This window comes from Hetaerina americana, unplaced genomic scaffold (genome assembly GCF_022747635.1).
Source record: "Hetaerina americana unplaced genomic scaffold, ioHetAmer1.1.p SCAF_18, whole genome shotgun sequence".
NCBI lineage: Eukaryota > Metazoa > Arthropoda > Insecta > Odonata > Calopterygidae > Hetaerina > Hetaerina americana.
The window spans coordinates 2,564,377-2,579,592 of NW_027286741.1; the positions used below are offsets into that span (position 1 = coordinate 2,564,377).

Below are 15,216 nucleotides of genomic sequence, written 5' to 3' on the forward strand. Positions count from 1 at the left end.
TATTTCAAAATAGGACCTCGCTTATGCTACTTTGCATATTTTTACACTATTTATGCAAAAAATTAGAAGCCCTTACTCCATACCATCATGAAGTGCTGCATCCCAAAGAAACAAATTAATTTTCAGATTTTTACATATATATTTAGGATTGTCATTACTACATTTCTATAATGCTTTGTGTGTATTACCTCTTTTGAATTCCTATGATGTATTCCTTCATTGTATTGATGAATGGCCACACGAGTATGTAATATTTTTGGAATGCTTTTAGCTATTAAATCTCTTATATCCCAAGACATTATTCTCATATGCATTGTCACTGTAATTGCTCAAATAAACAACAGTAATAATGATTTAAACTAAAAACTAAACTACAAATTAAAATTTTTTTTATCTTTCCAAATCAGTTGGGAAAGATACATGCCTCATTTGTTGCTTCAAAAACTATTGATGTTTGATGGAAAATAAAGAAAATCACAACAATGGATGATTAAGGAAAACAATAAGGATTTTTCCCAAAAAGGGTAATTTGTATGAAAAAATTACTATTAGTAATTTATTGGCTTAGGATTGTGGGTCGCGGTAGTCCAGGAGTAGAGCGTTGGACTACTGGACCGGAGGGCCCAGCTTTGTGATTTTTCGTGTACCAGATCTCCCTAGGAAACCATAACTGGCACAGGGAAATGACTTCCCCCCCCCTTTATTACCCTGCTTATGCGTGAATTTCACACGCCGTATAGAGCTTAGTACTGGGTGAACTCCACCATCACCAAACCGACCTTCAGGTTGATTACTGTGTTTATGGTGTATTGGCTTAGTGTAGATTTCAGATGGACCCTGGGACTAAACACTGCTGAACTCTCAGTTCTCATTATAATTACAAAATATCTATAGACCCCATACTACATGTTAAATTACGTAATAATATAGCAACTCTGAACATGTATAGCATAAACATAAAAAGACACCACATCTGCAGCCTAAAAACACTTTAAAATTATCTATGAAAATGAAATAAAAATTCATTTGAGACTTAAGGATCTGGTCACTTCCATCGAGGAAGATTGGTCAGACGAGACACGAATTGCTCTCACCCTCACCTTCACATTTTGAATCTGATGCTCAAGGATATCTCGGCCCCACTGGCGATATCGGGCTATAACCTGTAAGTTCATCTTCCAGAACCTAGATAGGAGCAACAACAGAAAAATGATGAATTATTAACTGAATGCCAACTTTACATGAGGATAGAACTGTATTCTCACGGGAAGTCGAATAAGAAAACTATGAAAGTATACTAGCATGAGGCATGCATGATTCAACAGCCTTGTTTTGACAAAAACGAGCTGACCCCGTTCACAAGTTGGATATCTGACCCAAAAGAGATCAAGTTTTTAGCAACTCAAGTAAGAACTTTCACCAATCATCCTCCCCTCACGCAAGTCCTCGTCCTCACCTGTGACCAATTTGGGGGATGAATGTGTTGCCATCCCAGCAGCGCACAATGCATTCCCAGCAGGCACTTGTTTGAAGGAGCCAGAAGCCGTCGTGCGATGGTTGGCTGCCCCTCAGCCCCATCAGCTCCCCCACACAGCCGGCATCAAATCCACTGCTGGGATAAGGAGGCCCTGGTAGAGCTGCTTCCAGGGAGCCCGCTATTTCTTGGAACCTGATTCCAAAGGCGAGAGTGACAAGGCTTTCTCGTTAACACACTTGTATTTATTAACGCACTTCCTTCCATTACCCATCAACTTCAAAATTAACTGAGGACCCAACTGCACTTTTGTCCAAAATTATCCCAAGGCAGAGTTGCTCTAATGAAAATCCTAAATTCATAATCTAATAATTACACGAAGTAAGATCTGGTGCTTTCCTGGCGTATATGCTTGATGAAGTTTTCTCGGGTCTTCCACCAGGTCAGGGGTTCCACGTTGGCTGACGTTCCGATGCCCGACTCGTGCATCGTCCTCGGGGTAGATCTACCCTGAGGACGATGCACGAGTCGGACATTGGAACGTCGGCCAACATGGAACCCCTGACCCGGTGGAAGACCCAAGAAAACTTCATTAATAATTACATCATCATATATTTTACAGAACCCTTAAGAATTCTCAAGGTGAGCCTTGAAGAGGGGTATTCCTTTGCACTGATGGCAGACACTTTGCCAGAAATTGAGATATTTAGATTGCAATTGGTATCATTCTTCCATGAAAAGTTCATTATCATTTCAATTTGATCATATCGGAAAAGAAACTACTTTGTTCTTCCACATATATTTTACTACTCACCACCTAGGTTTCAACTTACAAAGCCATCATAGGGATGACTTTGTAAGTTGAAACCTAGGTCGTGAATAATAAAATATATGAGGAAGAACAAAGTATTTTCTGTATGAGGGTAAAAAGAAACTCAACACTTCCACGATAAAGATTTAATAAGTCATGACCATGGTTTCGATGCTGCACATCATCATCTGGTAACATACATCAACAATTTATCAACTTTTATAGCCTGGCTCCAAGAGGGGCGTACGGTGGGGGTAGGAGTAAGGGAGAGGAGAGGGGGTAAGTTGAGCGCAGGTGCAGCAACCTATAGTGGTCTAGGGGAGGGGGAGGGTATGTATTGGTAGGTTACTGGCTCATATTTGTGAAAGTTATTCTAATTAAGTGATCATTGAATGAAGAACACAATGTAGCACTCCACCGTTCTTAGAAATAGCGGCGGAATACATTGTGCTCTACATGTAATTAGTGGGGGTGTTTGTCTACAATGGTTTGACCTTTATTAAGAGACGGTTGATGGTCATCACTGTCTAGGGGGGGGGGGGGGGGTGAGGGGGGGGGGGGGTGTTGGTGCGGAAAGATATCAAAGTTTTAAGTCTTTTAAGATATCAAAAAAGTCTTTTAAGAATTTTAGGAGGGAGACAGGAGATGTATATTGTTTGATTGACCACCTCAAACCTGTCAGACTGAAGGGATTGCCAAATTTCCAACTCCTCCAAAGCATTCAACCTGTGTCCTTTCATTTCAGCGTGAAGAATATCTGCTGTGAAATTAATAGTTTGCTTTTATCTAAGAGGGGTTTGGCAAATTGAGATCTGTTGTCTTTCTTTGTGAGGCATGAACGAATTTCTTTGATCCTATTATCAAACGTCCTCCCTGTCTGTCCAACATCGATGGCGTTGCAGTCCGCACAATTGAGTTTATAAATCTCGCTTCGCTGCATTATGTCAATTTTTTCTTTGGGTGAACCTATTATGTTTTTAAAAGTATGTGTGTTGTTAAAAGCTGTGTTGATTTTCTCCTTGGAGGCTATTTGTTTTATCCTGAACGAAATGTGGCCAAGAAATGGAATTCTTCGCCCTCGGTGCCAGTCAAGTTTAGAAGTGTGGTACATGGATTTCTGGGCTATCTGCGTTTGTTTTCTAATGTACATGTTGTCAATCATTATTTCCCTGTAACCACTCTTGACTGCAATTTATTTAATAATACGAAGTTCCTCTATCAAGTATTTTCTTTTCTGATATGAATCGCTTCCACAAAGTGACACCTCAAATCATTCTATTCAATTTGATCATGTTTATTGCAATATTCTATGCATCATACATGCTGGAAATTTCTATTTTGAGCAGGTTATTGCATCTGCAAAAACCCAGTGAGAATGATAAAACCTATGAGAATATTTTAGCAATCATATGATCAAAAGCATGTTAGACCCTTGACCCCTATTGCCATTTACAGACTACATCTTGCCTCCCGGCCCTCAGCACAAGAAGGAATTGACAAGTCTCTCACCTTATTTGGAAGTAAACTGGAAGATTCCACGAGTTGATGAAGTGTTGGTATGAGGGCTGTGATCGAAGCCTCCCGATGGCAGCCTTACTCCCACAGCATTTTTCTAGCCTCTCGAGAAACTCCATCGTTTCACCAAATCTCTTTTCATCGGGAAACAAAATCAAATTTAAAAAGTGAGGAAAAAGGAAGAAGAAGAGGAAGGTAATGGGCAGAAATGACACAGAAAGTAGGGGAGAGAATAGGGATAAGGAATTGAAACACCACCACCCTGCATTGTTTCTAGCCATGGACCATCTATATTTTTTTCCATTTTCAGAGGGAAACATTATGCTATGAAAAAATCAAAGAAAATATTACCATGTGGCGAGGAATTAACAATGAAGGCCCTTATACTAGGTGCGACACTTAAATCTGGACAAATTTCAATTTGAATTTCAGCACTATAAGCACCATCTATCTCCATGCACATCCTCACACATTTGGACTGCAATGCATGAATTCATCTGCCTGGATACCAATGATTGGATTGGATGCATAGCTTTGTAAATGGTTTCACATGCTCACCTGATGGAAAATGTCTGGATTCCCAGGGGCATAGATGCTCGGCAGGTTGAGCTCCAACTTTTTTACAAACTGAGGCCAGAAGCTGTGCACCAGGAAATCAAAGCCTTCCACATTGGAATTCCTGTGGTCACGAAAAAAATGGATTTAAGAAGTGTAACCAAATGATGCCACCTGACTTGAGAACCACTATCCTCAAACCATGTGCAGCAAAAGTTCATGCACTATCAACTATGGTGTACATAATTGTATAGATACATACAGTTTACTTAAATATCGATTAAATCATTGCACACTGTATGATCAGTAATCATCATCATCAGTACTTCAATCCTTAGATTGGTTTACTGCAACCCTCAATTCTTCCCTATTCAGTGTCAATTCCCTCGCCCTCTGATAGGTTCCCTCTTTTACATCCTTCTTAATTTGCCCTACATACTTGCCTCTTGGCCTTCCTCGCACAATCTCTCCTATTATGTTCCTAACTAATCCATTGTGCCTCAATGCATGTCCAATCCATCTAGTTTTTCTTTACCATGGGGCTCTCCATACCTGGGGGTCCTTTCCTCTTTTACCCTTCTATATACTTCATCGTTCCTCCCTTTGTCTGTCCACTTAATCTTCAGCATTCTCCTCCAGCACCATGTTTCAACTGGTTCTATTCATCGCTGGTCCACTTTTCCAATATTCCATGTCTCCTGAAGTAGGATCTGGTGCTTTCCCGGCACATATGCTTGATGAAGTTTTCTCGGGGTCAGGGGTTCCATGTTGGCCGACGTTTCGATGCCCTACTCGTGCATCGTCCTCAGGGATGATGATTGCCACTCGGTTTTTGGCCGCCTTATATACATTTATATATATATCCGACCGCACATGCATATAAGGCGGCCAAAAACCGAGTGGCAATCATCATCCCTGAGGACGATGCACGAGTAGGGCATCGAAACGTCGGCCAACATGGAACCCCTGACCCGGTGGAAGACCCGAGAGAACTTCATCTTCCATGTCTCCGATCCGTAGAGTGCCATGCTCCACACGAATATTTTGATGAACTGCTTCCTTACTTAAAATGTTATGTTCTTTGAACACAATAGTGGCCTCATCTCAACGAACGCCTTCTTTGCTTGGGCTATTCTTCGCTTGGTGTCGGTCGAGCTTCTTCCATTCCATGTTGTGCTGCTGCCCAAATAGATGAGGGATACCACTAGCTCTAGTTTCACCCCTTGAATGGTGATATCTGCATTCAGCTACTCTCTTCCGCACACAAGGATTTTTGTTTTCTTCTTGTTGATACTCATATTCCTGAAGTCCATATGATCAGTAAAAAATCATTATTTTGCTCTTATTCAACCCAAAGTACTGAGTAAACTGAATGCAATGCAATTTAGTTTGGGTACACTGATTCTATCTAATTGAAATTTGAAATCTGGCCCTATGACTCAAAAACATATTAATTACTTACAACTGATCACCAAGAGATATTTTATGGTTTAATCATCGTGAAAATTGAATGTGCACATTTTTAAGGCAAGTTTTTAATCTCCATTTCTCACAAAAGATAACTTCCTGGCCCACTCACAACTGGTTCCTTTTTGAATAAATACGACAATGAATTGCAACAGGAGATTATAAAAGCAGATACTGCACCTTTTATCTTGCATATCTATCATCACAAAGTCTTTTATGGTCTTGCATGTCATGCCCTTGGTTATCAAAGGACTGGCCCTGCTCATTTTGGAGTGCCACTAGGCGCTCAGCAAATTTGCACATTGGGTGCATGCATTTCATTTTGCTTCTACCTTTGTCAGATCAATCAAAGAGCCGCTATTATCAAAAGTGTTCGCGCTGGGTGTTCGCCCAGAGAAATAGCTAGATTCTTCTGGTACTCCAGGTCAACTGTTTATGATATTGTAGCTAAGTATAATGCTTCGGAGAAGTCTGCTTGGGAAGGTTTCGCTAACCCGGCGAGGAAATCTCATTCGAGAAAACGCTCAGGTACTGATTTCAGAGGAATTTTGCAAATGCTAGCGAATTAGCAAATGTTGAAGAATGTCGTGACACCATTGATGGTAACTGTTGGCCTCGGAGAGAAACAACAGGTCTTCCAACAAGACAGTGCACCAGCTCATATGAGTCATTTAGTCCAAAACTGGCTCTCAGATGACATTGACATGCTCTGGTCAAAGGAGTTCTGGCCCCACCCCAAATAGCCCGGACTTGAACCCCCTCGACTATTATGTATGTTTGGAGTGCAGTCGAAAGGAAATACCAATAAGACGAGGCACCCTAATGTCGCATCTCTACGCACCGATATCGTAGCAGCATTCGCTAATATATTATTGAGAGCTCTGTTTTGAAGAGTGCGTGCGATCGATTCAGGAGGACAATATCTAAGGCGGTCATTGCAGCTGAAGGGGGTAATTGCATTGAGGAATGTCACTCTCTTGACAGATACCACTACTTGAAATGTAAAAGGATTTTCATTCGTATTTTTTTAATACAATTGCTTTTAAACAAAAGTATCATTTATCTGGGTTTAACTGCCATACCCTGTACATATCACCTGAACAACAGGAATGAACAATGGAAGCTATTGACCACGCCAATATTCCCAATCAGAGCAATCAAGAATTTGTCCTTCCCTGAAGCGTAACCACACCAGATTATTCCCAGAGGGTTGACCAGTGGGGCCTCATCAACATTACATACCGCGCTCCATGAGCAGTCAAATCCAAAAGCCTCCCAAGCTTCTGATCCACGGTATTTAGGGCCTTGCCATATATTTCTGCCAGGCTCCCGCTTCGATTGCCGTCTTTCCCACTTGGAGCTCTGACGATGGCATCAAGCGCTGGCCCCACAATGCACTCTCCAACGAGACGCTCCACAGCTTGCACCTCGTTGAGCGATGCACAGGCAGAGAGGAGGCGGGAGAGGGTGCCCGCGCCACTGTGCAGTGCATCACTCTCTGCTTGGGTGACTGCCAGCAGCAGCATGCCCTCCAAGAGTTTCATCAACTTGCTCCTGACAGAGAGAGCACGCTGGAAAGAGCAAGGGGCCAAGAGGCGCATCAAGGAGGGGGGAGGAATGAATGCATGGCGCAGCGAAAAGAAAATGAATGCAGGCAACGGTGAAAATATTACAACCTAATTAAAAAATAATCCCATGAGAGTTCACCATGCACTGTACACAAAGTACGCAAAGCAGGCCCACATTTGATTGATTCCATACGCCCACGGCTTCACTCTGAGCTGTGAAATGTCTTTCAGTTATCAGATCTCCCAGGGGAACCAAAGCAGTACGGGGAATTGGGAACTGGCCCCCTCCTACTCTGAGGTGTGGATTTCACACAGGGCTAAGTAGTAGTAGAAGTATTGAGGGGAGTCGACCGACAGCTGAGGTCATTTGCGCCATTAGGAATGGACAAGAAAGGATGACGGGTGGCGAGAAACCCGGCATCGACATTAGCCTACTCTTGACGAAAGGCGCCAAGGGGTCCACAGCTTAATGTGCCATCTGACGGATGGCGTCCTCACTCAAAGTGCACTCCAAAAAGCACCTCAAGTAAGGATCAAGATACCTCTGAAAAATATTTGACGCCATCAGGACGGGCCTGGGTGATATCTACCCTTACAGCTATCAAATCAACCTTTGCCTTGTATCACTGTAGTTTTAGAAGTTATTGTAGGGGGGATCGAGATGGTGCGGGGGCTAGCGTACTGGCTTCCCACCCAGAGGGCCCGGGTTCAAATCCCGGCGGTGTTGAATATTTTTCAGAGGTATCTCGATCCCTGCTTGAGGTGCTTTGTGGAGGGCACTTTGAGTGAGTACGCCGTCCGTCGGATGGGACGTTAAGCTGCGGACCCCTTGGCGCCTTTCGTTAAGAGTAGGCTAATGCCGACGCCGGGTTTCTCTCCACCCTTTATCCTTTCCTATCCATCCCCTATGGCGCAAATGACCTCAGCTGTCGGTCGCCTCCCCTCAAAACTACTACTACTAGTTATTGTAGGGTTTATGAAAAGTTTCATACATAAATTTTGCATGATGCCTTGGGTGAAAATGGTTAGATAACGGTCAGGTTCCAACATTTTAGAACCACTGTTGTCATGTAAAAGCAAATACACAGGTGTAAAATTGTATAAGATATTTTTGAAAAATTGTTTTGGGGAATTGTGTGAACAACAAATCTTTTAAGAAAGAGATACCCTAAGAGTCACTTTTTGCCTGCTTTGATAAGATTGAGTTTTCCGAATGGAGGATACGATCAAATTTTTTGCTTGAATGTAGATATGCAGTTCAAACAATACATAGTTCCCCAACATAATGAATGAAAATCTTCATCCGTTTGAATACACCTGACATTTCTCCACATCACAGTAAGTCAATAATGACAAAGTAGTCAATAACTATGATATTAAGAAGAGAAGCATACAATTCCTAATCTTTTCATGCATTTATAGGTTCTTAGTAACAATGAATAATTGCTGACCAATAAAATTTGCTGTCTCCGGTGTAACTTTATGGAATTTACATAATATATTGAAATGAAATAAGTAACTTTGTAATGACACAAACATTTTATTTAGAACACAACCTTGGTTTTCGACATTCGATGTATATCACCAGATGGTCCTCACAGAAGCCAACTTGGTATATACAGGGTGCCGCAACATAATTTTCTTTTTTACACGGGTCGGCCCAAAAAAAGCGCAAACTGGTGCAATTTGGTGGCCATGACATGGACTACTACATATAGCCCCCGCCCACTTGCGGCGCTAGTTGCCTGAGACCCCCAACGAGCCATTTGTGCTTGGCGGATCATCGAGCTGTGCGTATAATGGTGCCAGTTATGTTAGTTTCTGTTGTCCTTGTTTTTTACTGTTTGTCGAAAGTGGAAATTGAGAAAACCATGGAGCAACGAATCAACATCAAGATTTTTGGTGAAATGCGGTAAAAGTTATCATGAAATTATTGTTATGTTGACAGCTGTTTACGGTTATAATGCTGTCTGAATAAAACATCCGTTTACAAGTGGGATAAGCGTTTTAAAAGATGGCCGACAAGACGCCACGGATGATGACGCAAGGCCGTGACGACCTTCAACCACCTGTGCTGACGACAACATTGATGGTGTGCATCGTGACTTGGTTCTTACCAATAGTCGAAAAACTATCTGAATTATCGTAGCTGATGAACCGAATATAGGAAAATCAACAGTGCACACAAATTTAACCGAACATTATGGATGTATCCTTCACCATGACAATGCACCTGCCCATTCATTCAGCATTGATTGTTCGCCTGTTTCTGGCAAATAATTCAATCACCTTGATCCTTGATCATCCTCCTTAATCGCCTGATATCGCCCCTAACGCCTTTTTCATATTCCCAAAAATGTGATGAGGGGACATCACTGGGAAGATGTGGACACAATAGAGCAAGAAACAACGAGAAAACTAAAAACCCTAACTGCCAAGGACTTCCAAGGGTGCTTTAAACAAGTTTGAATAGAAGACGGAATAAGTGCATAGCCTTACGAATGGAGAGTACTTTGAAGGGGACAAAATTGATGCTGACTAAATTTAGCAAAATTAAGTTTTTATGGCTTCAGTTTGCATATTTGTTGGACAGGGTAGTTTAGACAAAACCCCTTGAAAAAAGGGCGGTATGCTTCCGCACCCTCTACTTGTATACCTTCAGAGTGAGGGTCACTTTCGTGGTCACATTTCAGTATATTCTTAGTGAAAAGGGATGTTATTCCTACTCTTTACACATGTTTTGTGCTCCTTTATTCTTTCTTTAAATTTCCCTTCCATTGGTCCGATATATTTAGTGGAACACTCAGGACACTTTAAGTCATACACTCAACTCCACTCATCTTTGGGAACTTTGTCTTTAGCATGGGTTTGGGTTCTTAAGGCATAAATTATTGCAAAAGGCACATTTAATTTTTTCTTTGGGTCAATTCTTGATTACTTTTAGAACAATTCTTTTTGCAGAGTTTACTTTATGACTGAAATTCTCCATTTAAAAAATAATGGCATCGGAGCAATTAGAAATTTGAAGATGTATCTGTTGCAAGGATGAACTTGCTAACAAAATTTTGCATTCCTCCCACACCTCCCTCCTCTATCAATGACTCTTTCAAACAATCTCTATCACTCGCATCAAACGATTATGCCCAGTGCTCCCCACTGAAGGTATCCCCTTTCAAAACAAACCCCCATTAAGACCCAATGATTGGCACCAAAAGCTGTACTCCCCTTTCCCTCCCATCTACATTTTAACCTTTTCACCCCTCCCCCTCACTTCTCCACCGTCTCAGACCAAACCCCCTGCTCTGAAGGTATACTCAAGTTGGTTTCAGGGGGGGGATCACCTGATGATGATGTCCATAGTCAAAACCTAGGTCAGGTTCTCAAGAAAGAGTGTGTGGAATTGCAAAGTAACTTATTTCATTTCAATAAATCGTTGACCACATACATACAGTGTGCATTCCAAAAGTAATGCAATTGAATTTCCCGCCCCACTCCTATTGGTCGGAATGGGATCAAATTACTTGGAGTAGGTGGGGGAGGGTGACAATAAGCTTTGCCATGAAACAGATCTCAGTGCTCTCCATGCTGTGGAAGCGGCAGGACGTCAGTTATTGTAAACCTTTGCGCGCCGACCGTGTCACGCAAAACATGGGATCGACAATTGAGCAATGTTACGTGATTGCTAAGCTTCGTACTAAACTGAAAAACTCTCTTGAGGAGACTGACAAAATGATTCGTGAGGCTTACGGGGACTCCGCTTTGTCCAACTCACAAGTTAAAGGAGGTGGTTAAAGGCCTTTAGGGAGGGCAGAGGGAAGAGGTACACGGCGAACAACGATCTGGGCGACCGTCAACCGGCAAAACCGACAACAACGTGGCTCGTGTTCGACAATTCATGGAATCTGACCGTCGATTGAGTACCAAGATGGTTGCCAAGGAACTGAACTTGTCGTCTACTGTTGTTATTCCGCATTGTTGCTGAAGATTTAGCGATGAGGAAAGTGTGTGCCAAGCTTGTTCCCAAGGTGCTTGCCACAACGCGCCACAAGTCCGCGAGTTCCTGGCCAAACACCAGATTCCAACGCTGCCCCACCCCCCCTATAGTCCTGACATCGCCCCAGCAGACTTGCTTTAGTTCCCTCGGATTGAGGTAGCCCTGAAAGGAACCTCTTATTCGTCCATAGAAGAGATCCAATCAGCAGTGACGGAGACCTTGCGAGAGGTCTTAGAAGACGCCTTCCAGGGTGCGTACCGGTCATGGTGGAGTTGTTGGAAAAAATGCGTAGAGGCCCAAGGACAGAACATTGAAGAATCTCAAGTGTTTATGCAAATCTGTAGAATAACTTAAAAAAATATACTTAACTGAAGAATAACAAACTTAAAAAAAAAATAATTGCATTACTTTTGGAAATCACCCTGTGCATGTATAACATTAAATTTTTTGACAGGAGACAACCGTACAGTAATGATGGTAGAACTAATTTCTATTTTGAAACGGTATTGAAATAGATAATTCCCCCCCCCCCCACACGTGCCTCTCTTTTAAATCTTAATTTATTAAAAATTTGCAGCGGGCATGACACAATGCTGAAAACAGAAATGTGTAGGATTAGAATTACCAATTCCAGTTGATTCGGAGAATCACATCTTTCCAAGTGGAACTGGAGGTGGTTGCACTCTGCAGCTGCCCTTTCGGCAATGGACAATTTGTGGTTCATTCCACTTGAACCCTGCATTTCCACTTCCAGCAAGTTCTCCAGTTGCTCCAGGCACTTGACGGCTTGCAATGAGGACTCCAACTTGACCCTACGTTCTCTCAAATTTCTACGAACTTCCAACTGCATCTTTATACCTTTCACGGCTTCTTCCAGGCTGCTCTTCACGGTCTTTTAATGCAAAGATAAAAATGTTGGAATTAGAGAGGACACATTGATTTTGAATTGAATAAGAATATTCTACAATACTTCAATAGGCTCACCATAACTTCCTCACGCAGTTGTCCGAGGGGATCTCTTATTTTTCCCACAGCTTTATCAAGTCCAACAAGACTACTTGAAAGCCCGACAAAATCTGCATATTCATGGTCAATGAGATCCAGAGTAGCCGAGCGAAGTACTTTCAGGTATGACCCAAGATCATCACGCATGGTTTCCAAACTTGCTCTCCCCCTGTGTTCTTGGAGGAATCGATCAGCTGAAAAGGAAGGCTACAAAGCAATTATAAGTTCAGTGCCACAATAAAAGTAACGGAATAAGCTTCACAAGTTTGACTCTCAATGTTGGCTATGAGACATTTTGGTCAATGAATTAATTTCTAAATAGACCTTGGTGTAACCCATCTATCAATAAGTCCTGGGACTTATTGAACGGAATATTATTTTGGGATGCGCAAGGTTTACATTGACTACCTTGAAAACAGAAAAGCTATCAATAGCAACTATTAAATTGAGTTATTGGTGCTTTTGAAGGACGAAATTGCAAAAAAAAGACCACACATTGAGAAGAAAAAAAACCATCTTTCATCAAGACAATGCACCACAGTGCCACAAGTCAATGAAAACAATGGCCAAATTGAACCAGCTGGGCTTCAATCTGCTTCCCAACCCACCATACTATATCTCCAGATCTAGTCCCCAGCGACTACCACTGGCTGTTTGCTGTGATCTCAAAAAGATGCTCCGGGGAAAAAGATTGGGCAAAAGAATGAGGAAGTCATGGCTGATCCACTGGAGCTTATTTTGAGGACAAATCGTTCTACAAGCATGGTATCAAAAAGTTAGAGTAGCTTTGGAATGATTGAATAGCTCTTGAAGGTGATAAAGTTGACGAATAAAAATAAATTTTGCAAAACAAATGTTGTTTTCTTAGTTAATGCCGGGACTTATTGAACGATGGGTTACACACTAAACATCTTCAAGTCTGACCTTCTACAGACAGGCCTGAAGGTGATGTAGTGCATCCAAACCTGGACAGAAGGGAACCCTTCACCTATACGAAAATTGGAATCATTTCAGTCATGATTAAGCTCTACCCGAATTACTCCGGGTAGAGCTTAATCATGACTGAACTCCGGACTGACTCCGGACTACTACCCGGATTAAGCTCTAATTGCACAAATCCTGCCCGGAAATACACAATTTGTAGTGAGGAGGTGTTACTGAACACCAACTCCAATATCAAAGTTTGAGATCATCACTGTAAGAGTAAAAAAGTTTTGATGGCCAAAAAAGTGGAAATTACACTAAGGAAAAGGTGTAAAGTAGTCACACTTTCAATTGTAAAAGTAATAAAACGCAGATATTTCAAAGTGCAAAAATCATTCGCCTTGATTCACTCTTGAATCATTCGCCGTGATTCGAACCCGGATCCCTCGACGTCCGGCCGAGTGCTTCAGCTAGTTAATCTAACGAGGTCTTAACAGGCGAAAGCACTCGGCCTCGAGAATCGAGAGATCCGATTTGAATCCCAGTCAAGGTGAACGATTTCTACACTTTGAAATTTCAAGATGTTAAAGCATTTTGGCGGATGACTCCGCTAAAAGCTAATCCGCTAATCTCCCGCAGTTTTTTGAATCAAAAAGTAGAACTGGGAGTACACAAAGCAAAACCGGGGGTTTCAACAAAACACTGGGGGTAACCAACAAACATTTAATATAGCTGGATAAGGCTAGTATGGATATGTCAGTGAAATTAGATATATAGTGTAGGGAGACATTTTAGTACATTATAGGCAAGGACATTTCATTAAAGATTCGCCAAATGCCTCCCGTACTCAACTAAAATCGGCTAAATTCTGAGGTGGATGAATTTTCCTTTTCGCAGCCAACTCAAGTAAAACATGAACCATGTGAAGGAAATGCTACTTAATTAGGAGTTTTCCAACAGTGAATCAACTTTATAACACTCATTTTCTACAACATAATCCCTCCTGTCGTTAGCAGCATGATATACTTGAATCTTATTTTGAAATTCCTTTTACCATCACTTTCTTGTGTTAACAATAAACTTATACTGTTTTACTTTTATAAATTGATTGAATAGAGGAACTGCCCATAAACTATAAGCAAAATCCCCATTTTTCACCAAATGATTCGCCATGTTCTTTATGTTTATAATTAACATAAGTATAGCTCGTTGAAATATGCACTGAATATTACATAAAATTCTATAATTCGACATTTTGAAAAAAATACGAAGGAATACCAATTATGCGTGAAAACAACAGCAGTAGGTAGAAGGATGTCGTCAGATAATTCGTAAAATTTTACTTAATTTTATCATTAAATACTTAACCACCAAAAAATATTTTAGGGAAATATATTTCGTAAGTTAAAAAGCGCATCCTTCCTCAAACAAAAGCTATATAAATTAATAGATGCAACCAAGTTTTACTTTACACCGTCCCAAATGTGCATAATGTAAAGTCACGCTAGAATATTAATAAACCGGGATTTATTTCTTTCAAATGGACAGTGTTCTCAAATTTAAACTGGCGAAAATCATACAGCTGCAATTAGTCTGGATTAACTTAATGGTATCTCACCTGTATGAAAGCATTGCTATCGAAACATAATTCATTGGAGCCAACGGGTAATGTATAACTTTCCACTTCACCAGACATTTTTAGTAGCTTGTAATACACTACCATTCGATCACATTAAATCATTTTCAATATCCAAATGATATAATTTCGAGAAGCACAAACTTTTTCCATTTGCCCACTAACACACGTAAACAACAATCAACAGTCGTCCTCTTTATTTTCTTATTTCTTTTCTTTTCCGGTCTTATTAATTAGTTGCATACGTTTGACGTACAGGGCGCTCAT

The 15,216-nt window shown here is 41.3% G+C and overlaps 1 protein-coding gene across 1 annotated transcript in view; it reads right to left on the reverse strand.

The window, feature by feature from the left end:
- The window catches only part of Cog2 (conserved oligomeric Golgi complex subunit 2), a 29,396-nt gene extending 14,260 nt beyond the window's left edge, over positions 1 to 15,136 (reverse strand). Inside the window, exons 1-8 of the mRNA XM_071584361.1 lie at positions 14,932 to 15,136; positions 12,369 to 12,596; positions 12,010 to 12,276; positions 7,065 to 7,393; positions 4,359 to 4,479; positions 3,795 to 3,934; positions 1,457 to 1,669; positions 1,101 to 1,185 (exon numbers count right to left, since the gene is read on the reverse strand). Of these exons, the coding sequence (XP_071440462.1) occupies positions 1,101 to 1,185; positions 1,457 to 1,669; positions 3,795 to 3,934; positions 4,359 to 4,479; positions 7,065 to 7,393; positions 12,010 to 12,276; positions 12,369 to 12,596; positions 14,932 to 15,036 (1,488 nt within the window). The 5' untranslated portion in view covers positions 15,037 to 15,136. The remainder of the gene's footprint in view (positions 1 to 1,100; positions 1,186 to 1,456; positions 1,670 to 3,794; positions 3,935 to 4,358; positions 4,480 to 7,064; positions 7,394 to 12,009; positions 12,277 to 12,368; positions 12,597 to 14,931) is intronic.
- Positions 15,137 to 15,216: the final 80 nt, after the last annotated feature.